General features: G+C 37.7%; 1 protein-coding gene across 1 annotated transcript; it reads left to right on the top strand.

Moving 5' to 3' along the window:
- The first annotated feature begins 1,685 nt into the window (after positions 1 to 1,685).
- On the top strand, positions 1,686 to 9,948 carry LOC137024912 (gastrula zinc finger protein XlCGF57.1-like). Its single transcript, XM_067392866.1, has 3 exons — positions 1,686 to 1,733; positions 2,234 to 2,404; positions 8,565 to 9,948. The coding sequence occupies exons 2-3, from the start codon at positions 2,284 to 2,286 to the stop codon at positions 9,650 to 9,652; spliced, it is 1,209 nt and encodes a 402-aa protein (XP_067248967.1). The 5' UTR covers positions 1,686 to 1,733; positions 2,234 to 2,283; the 3' UTR covers positions 9,653 to 9,948.
- Positions 9,949 to 19,138: the final 9,190 nt, after the last annotated feature.

The raw sequence follows: 19,138 nt of genomic DNA, 5'->3' as shown, positions 1-19,138 counted from the left end.
TTGTTCCGGGTGTTATTTAACAAAGTAGGTAACCGTTACCTCTGGGATACTAAGAGCCCACCTTCGTTTCCCCCTGAGAGAGTGTTCAGGCCCAGGAAAAAGATCTCTTAAATCATCATGACTGAGGGTGTGAAGCAAGGCCTCATCAATGTTGGCATTTATAAAGACAACCCAATTATTAATAAACCTTTAACTATAATCAATTTCAGCTAATACATTTACTAGCATTTAACTTTGACAGGTCAAGTTTTGCTTCTTGTTACTTTATCTCTTGTCCATGTAAAAAATTTTGAGATCACTGTCATACTCACTGATTCACTAAGTTGACCATATATGTTTTTTCCTTCTTTTTGGAAAACATCTGAAAAATTAGGCTACACTTTGTCAACACTTTACGTGTCAATAATACATCCGCAACAATAGGGAGCGCCAAATATGTGTAAAACGTGTGTGCCCCCCAGGACTGATAAACGCAGTGGAGTCATCAAACAACTCATTAAGCAGCCAAGAAATACAGTGTGTCAGAGTATAAATGGATTGAAAGTGGCACTGGATATTGCCAGAGAGCTGGAAATACCCACCAGCTAGGCTCCTCGTTTCTTATTTCGGCTATGTACTGACACACTTGCCTGTTACTTTCTTCGAAGCAGCCGCTTTGAAGCAGCAAGTATTGCCCAGCCATAGTCCCTCCGCCCATAGAAGACACAATATGGTCCTCAAAAAGCCTTTTTCCAAGGGTTCATCTTATAAACAGGATTGTCTTATGTTCAGAACAATACAGTAACACGTAGCTTTATAACACCTAAACGTGACCTACCTATCAAAGTCGATACTTAAACATCATCCAGTTCGTCCATTAATGTAACTTTCTTGTAGTTCCTTTAACTGCTCCTTTATAAAACATCACATAATAATGTTTGTTCACAACCTTTGCGAGGACGAACACATTGATAATCGCTATGGAAAGGTACATAGCCCCATAGTCTACAGGACAGATCATTGTTAGAACCACTCATGATGGACAACTGACCATAGAACAGCTTATGAATTATCCTGGGTCTGTATGTTGGTGGATATGTAAAAATGAGAGGGTTCTGAAGATACATCAGGACATTAGATGACCTGGACAGGACATGTGTAGGAGTGGCCCACTGCAATGGCAAAGAAGCAGTGGGAGAGGTTTTATCACAAAGTGTATGAGGTGCTGGAAACAGCCTTGGCAGGAGATGTGGGGAAGAAGGACAGAGGACAGATTTCACCAAGAACCCTTTCAAATACCTGTCATTTGGGCAATGTAAGATCAGGGGAGTTGAAAGCAGCAAATGAGGAGGTGGAGGAGCAGCTTATCGTTATTTGAATTAAAAAGTCTTATATCTAAATGACACATAATACATCATTAAGTCATACACTGTCTTTAATGTGTATTTTACATTTACATATTTTACATACATTTGTATACTGTAATATCTGGTATGAATTGTTCCTACATCTGAACATTATAGTTTTGCCTATTAAACAAAATATTACACAATTTCATTTGTAGTTCCTAATATTTATTGGGGATAGATAGATAGATAGATAGATAGATAGATAGATAGATAGATAGATAGATAGATAGATAGATAGATAGATAGATAGATAGATAGTCAACGGGACTTTTATTTTGGTCTGATGGTGTGACGTCATAAGACTGCGCCGCGCTTCAGCATCTGTTGTGATTTGGCTGAAGAAAGGTTTGTGTTTTTACGCATTTAAAGTGTTTAAATCAGTGCAAACTGTTGAGTCAATTTAATGTTTTTCACGATATGAAGAGTTACTCTTGAAACGTTGCAATGGTCTATTTAACATTAATAAGCATCATTTTTGGGAGTAAATCTCAACTAAGAGTAACAGAAAATGTGCGTCTCATTTCGCTGTTTAACGTGAATCAGTTTATCGTAAACACGAATTCATTTACTGGAAATAAGTGATGAGAGAAACTTTTTGAATCTGCGAGTCAGTTGAATCAATTGCTTTGTAAAATGATTCAGTGATTTGAATCGCCGTACGCTGATGTCATCTGCTGCTTAAAACGAGAAAAACAAACCAACTGCAAATGTTTTCGTGAAAATGTTCTCTATTAAATGTGATATATTTTGTATTAAATTATTCGTATAAATCATAATTACAAGACACACCCAGAGATTTAGTTTGGATTTATTTTTCTTTCTGTTAATTCTCATCTTAAACACAGAAAAACTCCTGGTGAATCGACTGAGATCCACGTGACACACTATTATAAAGATGGAACGTATTAAAGAGGAGCGTGAAGACTTAAAGATGGCGATTATTAAAGAGGAGACTGAAGACATAAAGATTGAAGAAACATTCAATGTGAAACAAGAAGATACTGAAGAACAAACAGGTTGGTTTCATTCTCAAATCTGAACTCAGTCCAGCTCTACAGAAATGAGTAATATTTGTGAAGAATGTCCTAATATATTAAAGTGGTTTTATTTGACATGATGCAGGTCAGACATGTTAATCACCTGACCAGACAAATACTAATGCTGCCTTCAACTTGAGAAGATCCTGGTTATTTGGTGTTCGTTATTGTGACAAAAATGGAAAAATATTTCAGACATTATTTTCTGTAAAATTAAACCCAAAATCAACCTCTGAATTAGAATAATGAAAACAATTAATCTTTCACTTAATTATGCAACAGTATCTAAGGCCCTGTTTTCACCTGGTATTAAGATGTTTTGGTCGATCGGATTTAGGGGTGTGACGGTTAGTATAAAGTATAAAACCGTGTCATTAAAATAATTTTTACAAACATTTTTTTATCAAATTATTTTCATTTTTTAGATAGGATCATAAGATGCGCAATATATGGTTAGTCATGGGAGACATGGTTTTTACCACTTAATGAAGTTTTGTAAATCGTCAGACATGATATTTACCACTTCATTAAATTTTGTTTTGTAGAAAACCTTTCTTAAAAACAAATTTCGTTTTGTACAAATTTTATCTTAATTTTAATAAATGTTTCATCAATCAATTGCATGTATTTTAATAAATAAAAAGCAAGTATAGCAGACAATGATAACCGTGACATGGAAGCGCCAGCGCGCCGCGTTCACTTGCACTGCACTGTGAACTAGAGCGCATCTCATCGTAAATGAAACTCAGTGTAGGCCTATCCCAGCTAACACACGACGTAACAGTTACGTAATGTATTCGTACTTTTTGGTAATTTCATGACCTACTAACTGACAACGTAACTATGACGTCGCATGCCAGTAATTTCATTACCTTCAGATTACCATCTCACAACATCGTCAGTATGATCTCCTAACGTTATAAGATTACCAAGGACGTTCCAGATACGTCCTCTATTCGTAATATATTGGTCATTCCATGACTTACTAGTAACGTAACTACAACGTTGTATGCCCGTAACATTATTGCCATCAAATACCATATCACAACGTCGTCAGTACGATCTCCTAACGTTATAAGAAAACCAAGGACGTTCCAGATACGTACTCTATTCGTAATATAATGGTCATTCCATAACTTACTGGCAACGTTACAGCAACGTCATGTGCTGGTAATTTCATTACCATCATTTACGCGTTCTTTATATGTTAATTATTACCAGAATTTGCCATTTAAAATGTGTAATTAAACCTCAGACACAAGACTGAAATGTCCCTTAAGAAAAAAAATGTTTCTTTTCACCAAGTCCGAATGATTGCTTTTTATGACATACAGCGTGCGCCTCCACAAATGGAGTGCGCGCGCACAGTATGTTGACAAGAGAGTAGTTAATTTTTCTGAGAGAAGAATTTATTTTTCCGAGGTGACAACGAATAAATGGCTTTTATAAAAATGTATAAAGTTATCTTTGGAAAGACACAAAACCATTTTTTTATTGTTTACGTTAGTGCTTGTGGCCGTTAGAGTTGCCATGGCAACCGGGAAAACATTCAAGCTGCTGGAGAGGACAGCATCGACGTTTCTCTGTGTTTCTCGTCAGTTTTATAGCAATAAAGTTCAACAACTGCGTCAGATTGGTTAAGTACCATTACCCACAGTCTACTTTAAGTACTTTATGTTAATATTTTTACCTCTGTGATTGAACGTCTGAAATATATGTTGGCAAAATGTTACGCTAGCGTAGCATGTGTTTTTAATGATACTGAGTGCAAAACGTCTTCTTGAATGCTTTTATTTTATGTTTCGCTGTAGGCGATATGTTTTTATTTATAGTTTGGGTGTATTTCATTATTTTTATTTGGATTTTGTCATGTTCTGCGTGTTTTTCAAAATAAATGAATTTAATTCATTTTGAGCTCTGCATTCATTGTTCACAGCTGTTGGAATAGACTTTAAATTATTTTGGGCAAATGAGGACATAAATTAGGTTAAACTACTGCATGTCCGCCCATAGAAAAATAAATACATATAAAAATTACCAACTGATTACCAACACACAACCATTGATACACAACGTTGCCACGACGTCGCAGTTACTAACTGGCAACGTCACAAAGTTGTGGCAACGTATCCGGGAATTTCACTTTTCCGGTTGCCACAACGTAACTAGTTACGTCGCCACGACGAAAGTTTGGTCACCAAATTACGGTGCAGCTGGGATGCCTCATAAATTAGCATTAAATATCTTTGCTGCAACAGAACAGACAAGGGCTTTTTTTTGCGGCTCGCATCAGCAAAGCATTGCATCGTCCATAGACCGCAAAATAATCAGCGGATGGTGGGCGGGTGTGGCTTTGAAATTTGCTTAAAAAACGTTGGCGCGGATGATGAGTTTTGTGATGTGGTTGCGGATGAAATAATACCCCATCTGCGTATATCGATAACATTTAACACTACACAAATATTAATTCAATTTTTTAAATTTAGGCGATTAATTTCCCATAGTGACATAGGACTGAGGTGCCGGATCCAATAAAAAATGTTCCGGATCCAACGTCGGAGGTGACGGAACATGTTCCGGCTCAAATTAAAACTTGAAGAAAGGTAAAAGTGGTGCTTCGGAGGCTGCTGCTGCTGGAGATGATTCGGGAGAGGTCTGTGCACCACCCCCTCCCAAGAACAGAAATCTTGGAGATCTCCTTAATAAACGGAGGTCTGAAATCTCTGCCCCGATCAGAGCAGATCAGAGCGCGCACTGACACTATAATTATATAATTTTTTTATTAAACATTAATTTACAGAATTGAATTAGAACAGAATATACCGTTCTAATAAATTAAAATAGCCTACTTAAAAAAATGAAATGTGATCCAAGTCAAACTGCAAAATGCCTGAAGTGCAGGGGAACATAAAAGAGAGATTTATAAAATATATAAAAGTATATAAAACACAAGTCAGAAATAGTTAAATTAGGTAACCCAGAGTGATCAATAAATAAATAAAAATTAAAGAAATTATTAAAATAACGAAAGCCTAGCTAGAATTGACAACTTGTCTTTTTAGATCGTCAATAAACGCTAAACTGGATGGGCAGTCTTTTTAGCTAAACATTAACAGCATCCAAAAATCAAATTACAAGCGGCTGAAATAGTTTGAAATCACTTGTAGCTACCCTACCTGATTGAGAGACAAAAATCCAGTCTTTCACGCGATCTGCCTGTGTCCGTTTGAGTCTTTTCAAATAGCGGGCTATAGTCAGCTCGTTGGCCGGCAGAAGCGCACCGCAGCGTTTGTCGTTGTTGAGTTCTAGGACATGAGCTGTTGGCACAACTTGCATCATATGTTTTTTGGATCATCTTTTACCATTTCAAAGTGCATCCAATTGTACACTTTATTCCAGACATTGTTAAAGATTTAATCCCTGCCGTAAAGATGCTCCTCTGCCGGTCACAGGTCATGGAAGTGAAACTTAAATGGGTCACAGGTTGGATTTATTCACGCACATTAAAAATATTTATTAAAAGCTTATTTTTTCCCACATTTTTATTTATAGTATTAACATAATAGGCTGTATATTAACCTATGGGAAAGAACCGGTATGTCTATGTAAAATCATATATTGAGCGCCCCCATATCTCTGCGACGATTCGACTGTGAGATTGGTAGTCGAATCAGGTTCCTCCTATCGAAGATTTGAATCGTCAACTATTCAGGGTCACCCCTAAAAATAATACTTGATTTTCAAAAGTTTGAGAAGGAAGCGAGGTTCATGGGCGTAAACACTTTAAAATACGTCCGAGAGTTTTACACGCCGGTCTGTTGTAGGGACATCGACTTTACAGTTCCACTCACCTAAACATGATGCTGAATAAAACAAACCGTGACTGTTTGATATACATGTCAATCATGCTTTAAACTTGTGTGAACAGTGCAGATAACTTCAAATGGAGCCCACCAGTGCTTGAAGACTATTGCTGGACAATGACGAGATGATATTATTATTATTTATAACTGATTGCTGAAAGTGTTCTATAAACAGGACGGGAGGCAGTCCTATAAATCTACACAATATACATTGGCCAATCATTTGTTATAATTGTCATATGTATTTTGATGTGCTTAATTCAAATAATAAATATACAACTTCTAAAAAGTTGTAGATGGGGGATGCACTAAGATGGTGAGGTTGTCGACGTAGCACTCCTCGCCTATGTTTTAGGACAGTATAATATGCAGTTTATTGGTAATATGGTCATACTTTCTGGTTCTAGTAAGAAATCCAGCTGCTGCGTTTGTATGGGAGACAGAGAGCAGGGGAAAGATAGTGTTCTTTCCATAGATGATAAAAGGAAATGTATTTGATAAAACATTGAAATTGTTTGTGATTTTTATATGGTTGCTGCAGATTTCTAAAGTCAAGACCTGGAGAGAAAAAAAAAATAATGCTGTACATTAGGGGTGTGCAATATTGACAACAACAAAAAAAAACATTTATATCAATATTTTCAAAGATTTTGTTAATGACAATAACAAGACATTTTGCTGAGTGTGTTTTTGTGCTAGTACCATGACTGGTTTAAGCCTGTTGTGGAAAGCAAGACATTCATATTCTATGTGGCGGTCGGTTCACAAGCAGTAACAAATTAAATTAGGATTAAATTAGCTTTTTTGGTGGGGCTCCCGTTGTACAATTTGCATTCCAGGGACTAAATATCACGTTATTTTGGATCGATTCAACCTACGGACATGAAAAACAACCCGCGGCAACAGTGTAAAAGTAGCCCAATTCCATGGGAAAATGGCGGACTTGGCAACATTGGTCGGGGGGCCAGTTCTCTTCTGGCCAACATGAACAGTGCATGATTATGGTTCAGCCAGTGTTACAGGTCACAAGTCCGATTAGGTTCGCAACAGTCAAATGATTTAATCCAGATCCATCTGGTTGAAGATTGGATTCATCACACCAGTATGGAAATGGTTTTGTTGAGGATCTGTGACACTAGCTATGTTTCCATCCACCTATTTTTATGCACATTTTGGGTTATTGCATAAAAAAATGGAAAATAGATGGAAACGGTAAGATGCGCATAAATTCTAAAAATGTGCATAAAAAGAAGTATTTGTTTTTGTTCTCTTCGACTCGCTGGAAGGAAACAAGGCTTTATTCAAAATTTGTGCATAAGTTAAATATGCAGCTTTGGATGGAAACGTAGCTACTGGCTGTTGTCGGTGCCTTCACTGGGGATAGTTTTCATTCCTTTTCCCACCCTCTACACTCCCACTTTTCCATAGCTTTGCACAGCCATTCCGTGAGACTTTTCCAACGGCCAATTCATTCAGGAACAAAGCAAGTAATTGTCTTTATTGAAAATTTGTCATTATTTTGCTTTGATACACAATCAGATGGTAAAAACAGGTAATTTGTAACTTCAACAAAGTTTTTATGCAATGATTGGGCTTAAATCCTGATTGAAATTCTTCACAGTTGAAAATTGAACATGGTTCAGAAGACACTAATTTTCTGTATGTTGGTTATTTTTATATCATTGTTTTGTTTTTATCTTGTTTTGTTCTGTGTTTTGCTAGCATCTGTGAGTGTTTTGGTTTCATGTTTGGTTGATTGGGGATTTGTAACTCCAACTTTAAGTGATGTTTGGACCATCATGTTGGGTCATTCCAAAGTTATAACATATTCTGCCTAATAAATAAATGCATAGAATAACTGCGTGATGAGATTTTGGTATGATGGTTAAGCTGGAAAAGTTGCACTAGTTTCTTTTCTTTTTGCTTTATTTCTTTTTTTATTTATTTTTTTGATGCTTAATCCTTAGAAGATATAGTAAATGGAAGATTAATCTACAATTAACCAGTTTACAATAATACAATTAATCTCCTGGGTCAAATTTTATTTATTTTTAAAAAAAAAAAAATAATTAAGGGTTTTACCGCCAGTTTGACAGTTTTGAGACATGTCCTGAAGCAAGTAAAGTGAGTAATTTTGAGAATTTCTTTTGGTAGTTTAGTGTTATAAGATAGTTTTGATGGTTAAGTTGGTTTTGATGCTTTACATGTTTAAATGTTCGGATGTCTGTTTCTTTGTGCCGTTGAACTGGGTTTTTTTTCCTCTTTCTTCACTTTAGACCTGATGGCACTGAAAGAGGAGAGTGAAGTACTGAATGAAATGGAAGAGAAATATCAAAATAATCATCATGATTTCATTTCTGAAGAAAAACCTTGTAGTTGCTCACAGACTGAAAACACTTCCTCACAAAAAATGGCTCAAAAGTCAGGGGCTAAAAGTCATTTCAGCTGCAAACAGTGTGGAATCAGAAACACAAGCTTTAACAGGCAAACAGAAATTCAAACTGAAAAGCCTTTCACCTGCCAACAGTGTGGAAAAAGTTTCACTCAAAAAAGAAGTCTTAATAAACACAAGGTAGTTCACACTGGAGAAAAGCCTTTCACCTGCCAACAGTGTGGAAAATGTTTCACACGAAAAGAAACTCTTAATTACCACATGAGAATTCACACTAAAGAGAACCTTTTCACCTGCCAAAAGTGTGGAAAAAGTTTCACCCAAAAGGCAAGCCTTAACAGGCACATGGAAATTCACATCAATAAGTCTTACACGTGTCCTCACTGCGGAAAGATTTTTTATCATAAAGGACACTTTGTAGACCACTTGGTTGTTCACACTGGAGAGAGGCATTTCACCTGCCAACTTTGTGGAAAAAGTTTCACTCAAAAAGGAAGTCTTAATTGTCACATGGTAGTTCACACTGGAGAAAAGCCTTTCACCTGCCAGCAATGTGGAAAAAGATTCACCCTAAAAGAAAGTCTTAAGTGCCACATGAGAATGCACACTAGAGAGAGCCTTTTCACCTGCCAACAGTGTGGAAAAAGTTTTACCCGAAAAGGAAGGCTTGAATACCACATGAGAATTCACACCGGAGAGAAGCCCTTTACCTGCCAACAGTGTGGTAAAAGTTTCACCCAAAAAGGAGGCTTTAACAGGCACATGAGAATTCACACAAGAGAGAAGCCCTTTACCTGCCAACAGTGTGGAAAGAGTTTCATTAGAGAAGGGAACCTTAAAGTGCACATGAGAATTCACACCGGAGAGAAGCCCTTTACCTGCCAACAGTGTGGAAAGAGTTTCAACCTAAAAGGAAGCTTAAAAAACCACATGAGAATTCACACACGAGAGAAGCCGTTTGTATGTGGTTAAGGTGGAAAGAGTTTCAAATGTAAAGAAACCCTTGAGTAATACATGAGGATTCATGTATGAACGGTTTATATGTCTTCAGTGTGGAATGAGATTTACAGACAGGAAACACCTTGAGAATCATGTAATAACTAATAGATGTTGTTTGTTAAAACGTACAGTATCTGTATTCAGCATGATTTTCAATGCTTGTGGCCTTAAAGACAAATGGAATGTATTGAGTGTGGAATCTGTCGATTTTGAATTGATGCCAGACTACGTCCTTAAAGTTCACTTTTAAATAAACTTTTCCTGATAATTTACTCACCCCCATGTCATCCAAGATATCCATTTCTTTCTTTCTTCAGTCGAAAAGAAATGTAAGTTTTTGATAAACATTCCAGGATTTTTCTCCATTAGACTTGAATGGGCACCAAACAGCTGAAGGTCAAAATTAGTTTCACTGCAGCTTCAAATTGTTCAAAACGATTCCAGATGAGAAATAAGGGTCTTATCTAGTGAAACCAGCGCTCATTTTCTGAAAAAAAAAATTTGAAAATTATATAAGTTTTAAAGGGGTGGTTCAGTGTTTTTTTTTTCTAGGCTTGATTGTGTTTTGGGGGCACAGTTTAACATGTTTTTTTAAAAACGCTGTATTTTTCTTATATTTTGCCTTTATTCTACCTGTTTCCACTGTCATATGAACGGCTCGTTTGACTTCCTGCTTCTATGAAGCCATTCCCTCCGACATACGCAGTGTGCTCTGATTTGTTAGCAGGTTGGTAGCTGGCCCAGTGTATCATGATTCGCTGAAGCGTCTGGAAACGCCACGCCCCTTCCCATTCGTAGTTAGTGCTTCAGAGGAAATGTAATAATAATAGCGCCTATATTGCTGTATCAAATTGAGCCGAATCAGACCCAGATGAAGAGGATAAAGCAGAGCCTCTGCAATCGCTTCTTTTAAAGGACGTTTATGAATGGTATTTCATTTTGTATTTGTGTCAAAGTGTGTAGATATGTTGTCACATTTACATTTACATTTAGTCATTTAGCAGACGCTTTTATCCAAAGCGACTTACAAATGAGAGTAGTAGAATCAATTAAATCAACATGAGAACAACAGTATGTAAGTGCTGAGTGAAGTCACAGTTATGTCAGTAAAGTGCTCATAGCGAATTTTTTTTTTTTTTTTTTTTAAATAAATAAATACACAGATAGGAGAAGAATATTAGTCAAGGTAAGTGCTACTACTACTGGGTCAAGTGCTGACGAAAAAGATACGTCTTTAGCATTTTTTTGAAAATGGCTAGAGACTCGGCTGCTCGGATAGAGCGTGGTAGGTCATTCCACCAGCCAGGAACAGTCCCGGAGAAGGTCCGTGAGAGTGATTTTGTGCCCCTATGTGATGGCACCACAAGGCGCCGTTCACTTGCAGAACGCAGGTTTCTGGAGGGCGCGTAAGTCTGAAGTAGTGAGTTAAGGTATAGCGGTGCAGAGCCAGCTGTCGTTCTGTAAGCAAACATCAGAGCCTTGAATTGGATGCGAGCAGCTACTGGCAGCCAGTGCAGACTGATGAAGAGAGGAGTGACGTGCGCTCTCTTCGGTTCGTTGAAGACCAGTCTTGCTGCAGCATTTTGGATCAGTTGTAGAGGCTTGATAGTGCATGCTGGAAGGCCAGCCAAGAGAGCATTACAGTAGTCCAGTCTGGATAGAAGAGCTTGGACAAGAATTTGTGTGGAATGTTCAGATAGGAAGGGTCTAATCTTCCTGATGTTGTACAAGGCAAATCTGCTGCAACATGATCTGTGAAGGTTAGACCAGCATCCATCACCACTCCAATGTTTCTGGCTGTCCTGGAAGGAGTGATGGTTGAAGACCCAAGTTGAACTGAAAGGTTGTGATGAAGTGTTGGGTTTGCACCGATCACAAGCAGTTCCGTTTTTGCAAGGTTGAGTTGGAGGTGGTGGTCCTTCATCCAGGCAGAAATGGCTGTCAGGCAGGCTGTGATGCGACCAGCAACCGTCGGATCATCTGGTTGGAATGAGAGGTAGAGTTGTGTGTCATCAGGATAACAGTGATGGGAGAAACCATGATCCTGAATGACTGATCCTAGTGATGACGTGTAGATGGAGAAGAGAAGTGGACCAAGCGTCGCACAGCTCGCGTTCGGTGTAAACAACTCTTCCACTTCCATTATGCTGTGCCACATGGCCTCGCCTACTTTGTTGCGTGTTCCCGGGGGCGTGTTTATGGTAATAGCAAGGGTTTATGATGTCACTCATTGTAGTCCAAACCGGTCATTTTGTAGGCATTAAACTGCCATAACTTTAAAAGACAATATCTCCGTTTGCATTGAACTTTCAGCGCTGTAACTTTGCAGATACTGTTTATGCTCAAGCAGCAAACATTACACAATAACTAAAGTTAAAAGAGTGAAATCACATGTAACCACCCCTTTAACAAGAAATGCTCATCTTAAACTAGCTCTCTTCTTCTTTTCTATTTGAATTCCAGCAGTTTAGACACTGCTTAGTGTAATACTGCCCTCCACAGGCCAAAGTTTGAACTATTTCACTATGATAACCGCTATGATAACAGTGACTTTATTAAATGTTTACAGAACAAGTGGGAACCCAGTGTGCCTGTAGCTTTCTCTATTTCTGTTTTATTACGTTATAGAAAGCCTAAGGCCTTCTCAAACCGTTTGGCAAACCCATTTAATCTGCTACCTATTACACGTCAAACTAAGATTACTGTAGAGACAGAAAGTAAGACTGTTAAGTTAGCACTTTTAAACATCCGCTCACTTAAAAATAAATCACTCCTAGTCAATGACTTAATAAACTCAAACAACCTAGATTTTATTCTTCTAAATGAAACATGGCTTCAAGACAGCTGCAGTGCAACAATCCTGAATGAAACAGCCCCTCCTAACTTTACTTTTATGAGTGTCTGCAGAGCTGTTAGGAGAGGTGGAGGTGTTGCTGCTCTATTTAAAGATGTCTATCAATGCAAGCAAGTGTCATTTGGTGATTACTTGTCTTTCGAATACTTGGGTATTGTGTTAAAAGGTGCTCCTCGCATTCTACTTATAGTTATCTACAGGCCTCCAAAATACTCTCCAGCCTTCGTGGAGGACTTTACAGAACTGTTATCAGCAATTTCCTCTGAGTTTGACTGTTTTGCTATTACTGGGGACTTTAACATCCACATAGAAAATGCAGAATCCAATATGGCAAAATAAATCATAACTGTTTTGAATACTTTTGATCTGACTCAACATGTACATGGACCTACACACAATCGTGGACACACTCTAGATTTAATTATTAGTAAGGGTCTAAACATTTCATCCATTGTCATTAAGGATGTAGCGTTATCTGATCATTTCTGTATTTTCTTTGATTCATTGATCTCTCCGACTGTTGAAGCTAGATCTATCTCGGTCAAAAAGCGATGCTTAAATGAGAATTTTTATTAAGGCTATGTCTTTAACACCAAGCATATCTGCAGACTCTGTTGATTTTCTCCTTGATTCTTTTAACTCAAAAGTACAGAATGTTATTGATAACATTGCTCCTGTGAAAGTCAGGAAGAAAAGTGGCAGACAAAAAGCACCATGGAGAAACTCAACAGCAGTGCAAAATATGAAAAGACAATGCAGAAAAGCTGAGCGAGACAACTTGAAATCCACTATAACATCTATAAAGATATTCTTCATGCTTTCAATGTGGAATTAGGCAAAGCTAGACAGACCTTCTTCACAAATATCATAAACAAAAACTTAAACAACACCCGCACTCTTTTTGCTACTGTAGAGAGACTAACAAACCCCCCAAGTCAGATTCCCAGTGAAATGCTCTCAGACAGCAAATGCTGTGAGTTTGCTTCCTTCTTCTCTGAGAAAATTAATAATATCAGAAAGGCGATCAGCACATCCTTGAGCTGCATTGGAGTAAAACAGATCAGATCACAACATCAAAAAAGCAGCTATTATGTCTGTTTTCGAAGCAATTGATGGTAAAATTTTGGAAGAAACAGTACAGCACCTTAAAACAACAACCTGCGCCCTTGACACACTTCCCACATCTTTTTTTCAAAAGTGTGTTTAACTGTTTAGAAGCAGATCTCCCAGAAGTGGTAAATGCCTCACTTCTCTCTGGGACTTTTCCAAAATCCCTGAAAACTGCAGTTGTCAAGCCCCTCCTGAAAAAGAGCAATCTGGATAACACCATATTGAGCAACTACAGACCAATCTCAAATCTTCCTTTCATAGGCAAGATCATTAAAAAAGTTGTTTTCAATCAGCTGAACAAGTTCTTAAGCTTGAATGGATACTTTGACAACTTTCAATCTGTTTTCCGACCTCATCACAGCACAGAGACAGCACTCATAAAGATAATAAATGATATTCGCCTTAACACAGATTCAGGTAAATTATCAGTGCTGGTTCTACTCGACCTCAGTGCTGCGTTTGACACTGTCGATCACAACATTCTTCTTGACAGGCTGGAAAACTGGGTTGGGCTTTATGGGATGGTCCTTAAATGGTTCAAGTCATACTTAGAAGGGAGAGGTTATTATGTGAGTATCGGTGACCATAAGTCTGAGTGGACATCCATGACATGAGTCTTGACATCTTGTGTGAACTCATGACTGAGTCCCTCAAGGTTCAATTCTTGCACCCCTCCTGTTCAACCTATACATGCTGCCACTGAGCCAAATAATGAGAAAGAACCAAATTGCATATTTACCCAGATTTACCTAGCCCTATCACCTAACGACTACAGCCCCATTGACTCCCTGTGCCAATGCATTGATGAAATTAAAAAGTGGATGTGTCTAAACTTCCTTCTGTTAAACAAAGACAAAACTGAAATCATTGCGTTTGGAAACAAAGATGAAGTTCTCAAAGTGAACATGTACCTTCACTCTAGGGATCAAACAACTAAAAATCAAGTCAGGAATCTTGCTGTGATTTTGGAGTCAGACCTGAGTTTCAGTAGCCATGTAAAGACAATAACTAAATCAGCATATTATCATCTCAAAAATATTGCAAGAATTAGATGCTTTGTCTCCAGTCAAGACTTAGAGAAACTTGTTCATGCTTTCATCACCAGCCGGGTGGATTATTGTAATGGGCTGCTGCAGCTTGTACAGAATGCTGCTGCCAGGATTCTGAGCAGAACCCAAAAACATGAACACATCACATCAGTCCTCAGGTCCTTGCACTGGCTTCCAGTTGCATTTAGAATTGATTTTAAAGTACTGTTACTTGTTTATAAATCACTCAATGTTCTAGGACCTCAATACATTGCAGATATGCTCATAGAATATAAACCTAACAGATCACTCAGATCATCAGGATCAAGTCATTTAGAAATGCCAAGGGTTCACTCAAAGCAAGGAGAGTCTGCTTTTAGCTGTTACACCAGCCACAGCTGGAACCAGCTTCCAGAAGAGATCAGGTGTGCTCCAACAGTAGCCACATTCAAATCCAGACTCAAAACACATCTTTTTATCTATGCATTTGCTGACTGAGCACTGTGCTATGTCCGAACTGTTTGCACTTTATTTTTTACGTATTATCTTTTTATTCTTTTATTTCCTTTTCCTGTTTTTATTTCCTTTTTAATGTATTTTATATCTTTTATGTATCATCTTGTTATTCTGACTTTTAATGCATTTTAGATATTGCTGTCTGGTTGAAAGAGCTGGGAGAATTAGGAAGAAAGTGATTAGGTTAAAATGTGGTAAATTTGGATAAGGGGACAAACCATGGGGAAATTTAAGCTGTAGTCCATGGTTAAGATATCTATGGATTACAGTCAGGACACTTTCCAAAGGGGGAAATTTCCAAAGGGGAAATTTGAACTGCGTTGCATAGATAAGATATCTCCAGAAGGGGGATTAGGGCTGTGTGGTGCAGTTTGAGGTGTCTTGGCAAAAGGGGAGATTGAAACTGTGTTTATCAGTTTGAAGTGCCTTAACAGGTAGCAGTCCTGTCATGTGAGGAAGATCCATTCTGATCCACTCTGATGGACAACAACAACAACAACAACAAACTCCCTGAGACTTCCTAGCTCTTCTATCCAGATAGCGAAATTCTCTGTTTTTACTGTTATTTCTATTCCTTATGTTCTATTTTTATTATTCTTTTTTATGTAAAGCACTTTTACCATTGTGTATGAATGTGCTATACAAATGAAATTGCCTTGCCTATTTTTTATATGCAATATGCTAGTGTAAAAGTATATAACAATTAGTTCAAACTTTGACCTGAGGAGGGCAGTAAGGCCGTGTGTCCACCAGAGCGTTTTTAGCCAGCTGAAAACGCTAGGCGCTCGGTTTAAAATGCCTGTCTGTTCTGCTTAAAATGTTGACACAGTATGAAATTACTTTGCTATGTATTTTCGGAGAGCAGCAATATTAATTTCTCATCCATTTTGTTTCTGTTTGTTGATGTAAGTTGGACGGAGTTGTATTTGTCCCGCCCCTCCTCCACTCTGGTTGGATGGCTGGCTAAAAAGTGACAGTGATGAGTGCAGCGTTTTACTCAAAGTTGAGCATTCTTCAACTCGAGGAAACCAGTAAAAAACGCCGAGCTCGCAGCGCTTGAGCGTTAAAAAGACGCTCAGCACCTCGTTACGCTCCTGGCGTTTAAAAAACGCGGCGCTCCCATTGAAAACAATTGAAAAAGTACGCTAGCAGCTGGAAAAAACGCTCTGGTGGACACGGGGCCTAATACACTTATCAGTTTCTACACTGCTGGAATTCTAATAGAGGAGAAGAAGAAGAGAGCTAGTTCAAGAAGAGCATTTAAGGTTAAAACTTATATAATTTTCAGGTTTTTTTTAGAAAATGAGCACTGGTTTCACTAGATAAGACCCTTATCTGTTGAACAATTTGAAACTGCAGTGAAACTAATTATGACCTTCAACTGTTTGGTGCCCATTCAAGTCTACTATAAGGAGAAAAATCCTGGAATGTTTTCATCAAAAATTTAAATTTCTTTTCGACTGAAGAAAGAAAGACAATGGACATCTTGGATGACATGGGGGTGAGTAAATTATCAGGAAAAGTTTATTTAAAAGTTAACTAATCCTTTAAAGGGATAGTTCACCCAAAAATGAAAATTTGATGTTTATCTGCTTACCCCCAGCGCATCAAAGATGTAGGTGACTTTGTTTCTTCAGTAGAACACAAATTATAATTTTGAACTCCAACCGCTGCCATCTGTTAGTCAAATAATAAGAGTGACTGGGAACTTGAACAATAAGATTCGAAAACACTTCCATAGACAAATCCAAATTAAACCCTGCGGCTCGTGACGACACATTGATGTCCTAAGACACGAAACGATCAGTTTGTGTGAGAAACCGAACAGTATTTATATAATTTTTTTACCTCTAAAACAGCACAATATCCAACTGCGTTCAGCACTCGTTTAGTGAGGTCTAATCGTGCTCTGACGACAGGGATGTCTCGCACTCATTGAAGTATATGCGCGAGACATCACTGCCGTTGTCAAATTTTTTGATCCACCAAATGTTGACTACTGTAGTATGCAGCAGTATATTTTAAAAAGAATGGTTTACATAATCTCACCGTCACCAGATTGTGATTTAGTGTACATAATTCACTTGACAACTGGAAATAACTTGATTACAAACTGGTATAATATGTTTATTTGTATTTTGTTAATCTCTTTTTCTTTTACTACCAAAACAAAATGTGGTTTAGGGAGCATGAAGAATCATTTTCACACATGAATTGGCCCCTCTGAGTCCTGACCTTAACCTCATTGAAAGTCTTTGGGATGTGCTGGAGTAGACTTTACAGAGCGCTTTAGTGACAATTCTTGAGATATGGTGAAAGGTTTAGGCTCTAATGGGCTCTAATTACACATTGCAAAAAGTGATACAACAATTGAAAAGAAAAAAACAAAACAATAGTAGTCCATTAAATATAGTTTCTAATAAAAAAAATGGAACGAACACAGCGCCAGTTCAGTTTTTTCCGTAAGTAGAATAGGGAAGGCGTAGGACATAAAGCGTAAGCTTTTTGAAGATTATGAAAGTGCAGTTTTGGCAGAAGCAGGTGCAAGGCGATTATTTGTGTTTATAAAGCATATACAGTTCCGTTTCGTTAGATAAGACCCTTATTCCTTGTCTGGTATCGTTTAAAGCCCTTTGAAGCTGCACTGAAACTGTAATTTTGACCCTCAACCATCTGGAGGCCATTGAAGTCCACTATATTGAGAATAATCCTGGAATGTTTTCATCAAAAATTTATTTTCAACTGAAGAAAGAAGGAGATGAACATCTTGGGTGAAATGGGAGTAAATTATCAGGAAAAGTTTATTTGAAAGTGAACTAATCCTTTAAAGTGCACAACACCCCTATTGTCAGATCATTATGAAATCAATAATACATTTTTGGAATTTTATAGGTCATTGTAATCTTCTGAACAAACCACTGATTATGTGCACTTTAATCATTTTTTCAAAGATCTCTCATTATCTCGCATCAGTACTGATGCTGTGCAATTTCTGGACAGACCCATTTCTTTAAATGAGATTCAGGATGCCATTTCAGCCATGCAAAGTGGCAAGAGCCCTGGGCCAGGTAGCCTTTCAGCTGATTTTTTTTAAGAAATTTTCTAGACAATTGGCTCCCCTTTTGTTAAATATGTACAATGAATCATTTGATCTAACCTGTCTTCCCAAAACTCTACGAGAAGCCTCAATTTCCTTAATTATGAAAAAGGACAAAACAATACTTCCTAGTAAAATTTCTACTGACCAAACTGGCTTCATTAAAAACAGGCTCTCATTCTTTAACGTCAGACGGTTATTTAACATTCTCTATCATCCCGTGTCTTCAGCTGATACGGAAAAGGCATTTGACAGGGTGGAGTGGGATTACTTATTTCACACTCTTCAGATGTTTGGTTTTGGACCAAGTTTTATATCACAGACTATAATGGGTTCTGTTATCTTTTGATGCGTCGCGTCGCGCAGCTCGCGTTCGGCGTAAACAACTCTTCTGCTTCCACATGCTGCGCTGCAGGGCCTTGCCCACTTTGTTGCATGTTCCCGGGGGCGTTTTGCAGGGTTTATATTGTCACCAACTCGGGAAGAAGCTTGTTGTAGTCCAAACCGGTCATTTTTGTAGGCATTAAACTGTCATAACTTTAAAAGACAATATCTCTGTTTGCAATGAACTTTCAGCACTGTAACTTTGCAGATACTGCTTATGCTCAAGCAGCAACATTACACACTAACTAAAGTTAAAAAAGTGAAATCGCATTGAACCACCCCTTTAAATATAAAGTGGTAAACTTTGGTTCCCCTGATTTATGATTTCATAATTTTAAAACATTAAGCAATTTGCTTAGAAAAAAAAAAAATGTTTTGAACATTTAAGAAATTAAATCATAACTAAACAAAATAACATGTAATTTCCTAGAGGTTCTGACAAAATGTTAATTGCTGCAGTGTACTTAAAA

Source organism: Chanodichthys erythropterus, chromosome 8 (assembly GCF_024489055.1).
Source record: "Chanodichthys erythropterus isolate Z2021 chromosome 8, ASM2448905v1, whole genome shotgun sequence".
In the NCBI taxonomy this organism is placed as follows: Eukaryota; Metazoa; Chordata; class Actinopteri; order Cypriniformes; family Xenocyprididae; genus Chanodichthys; species Chanodichthys erythropterus.
This window is presented reverse-complemented; position numbering and strand designations above follow the sequence as displayed.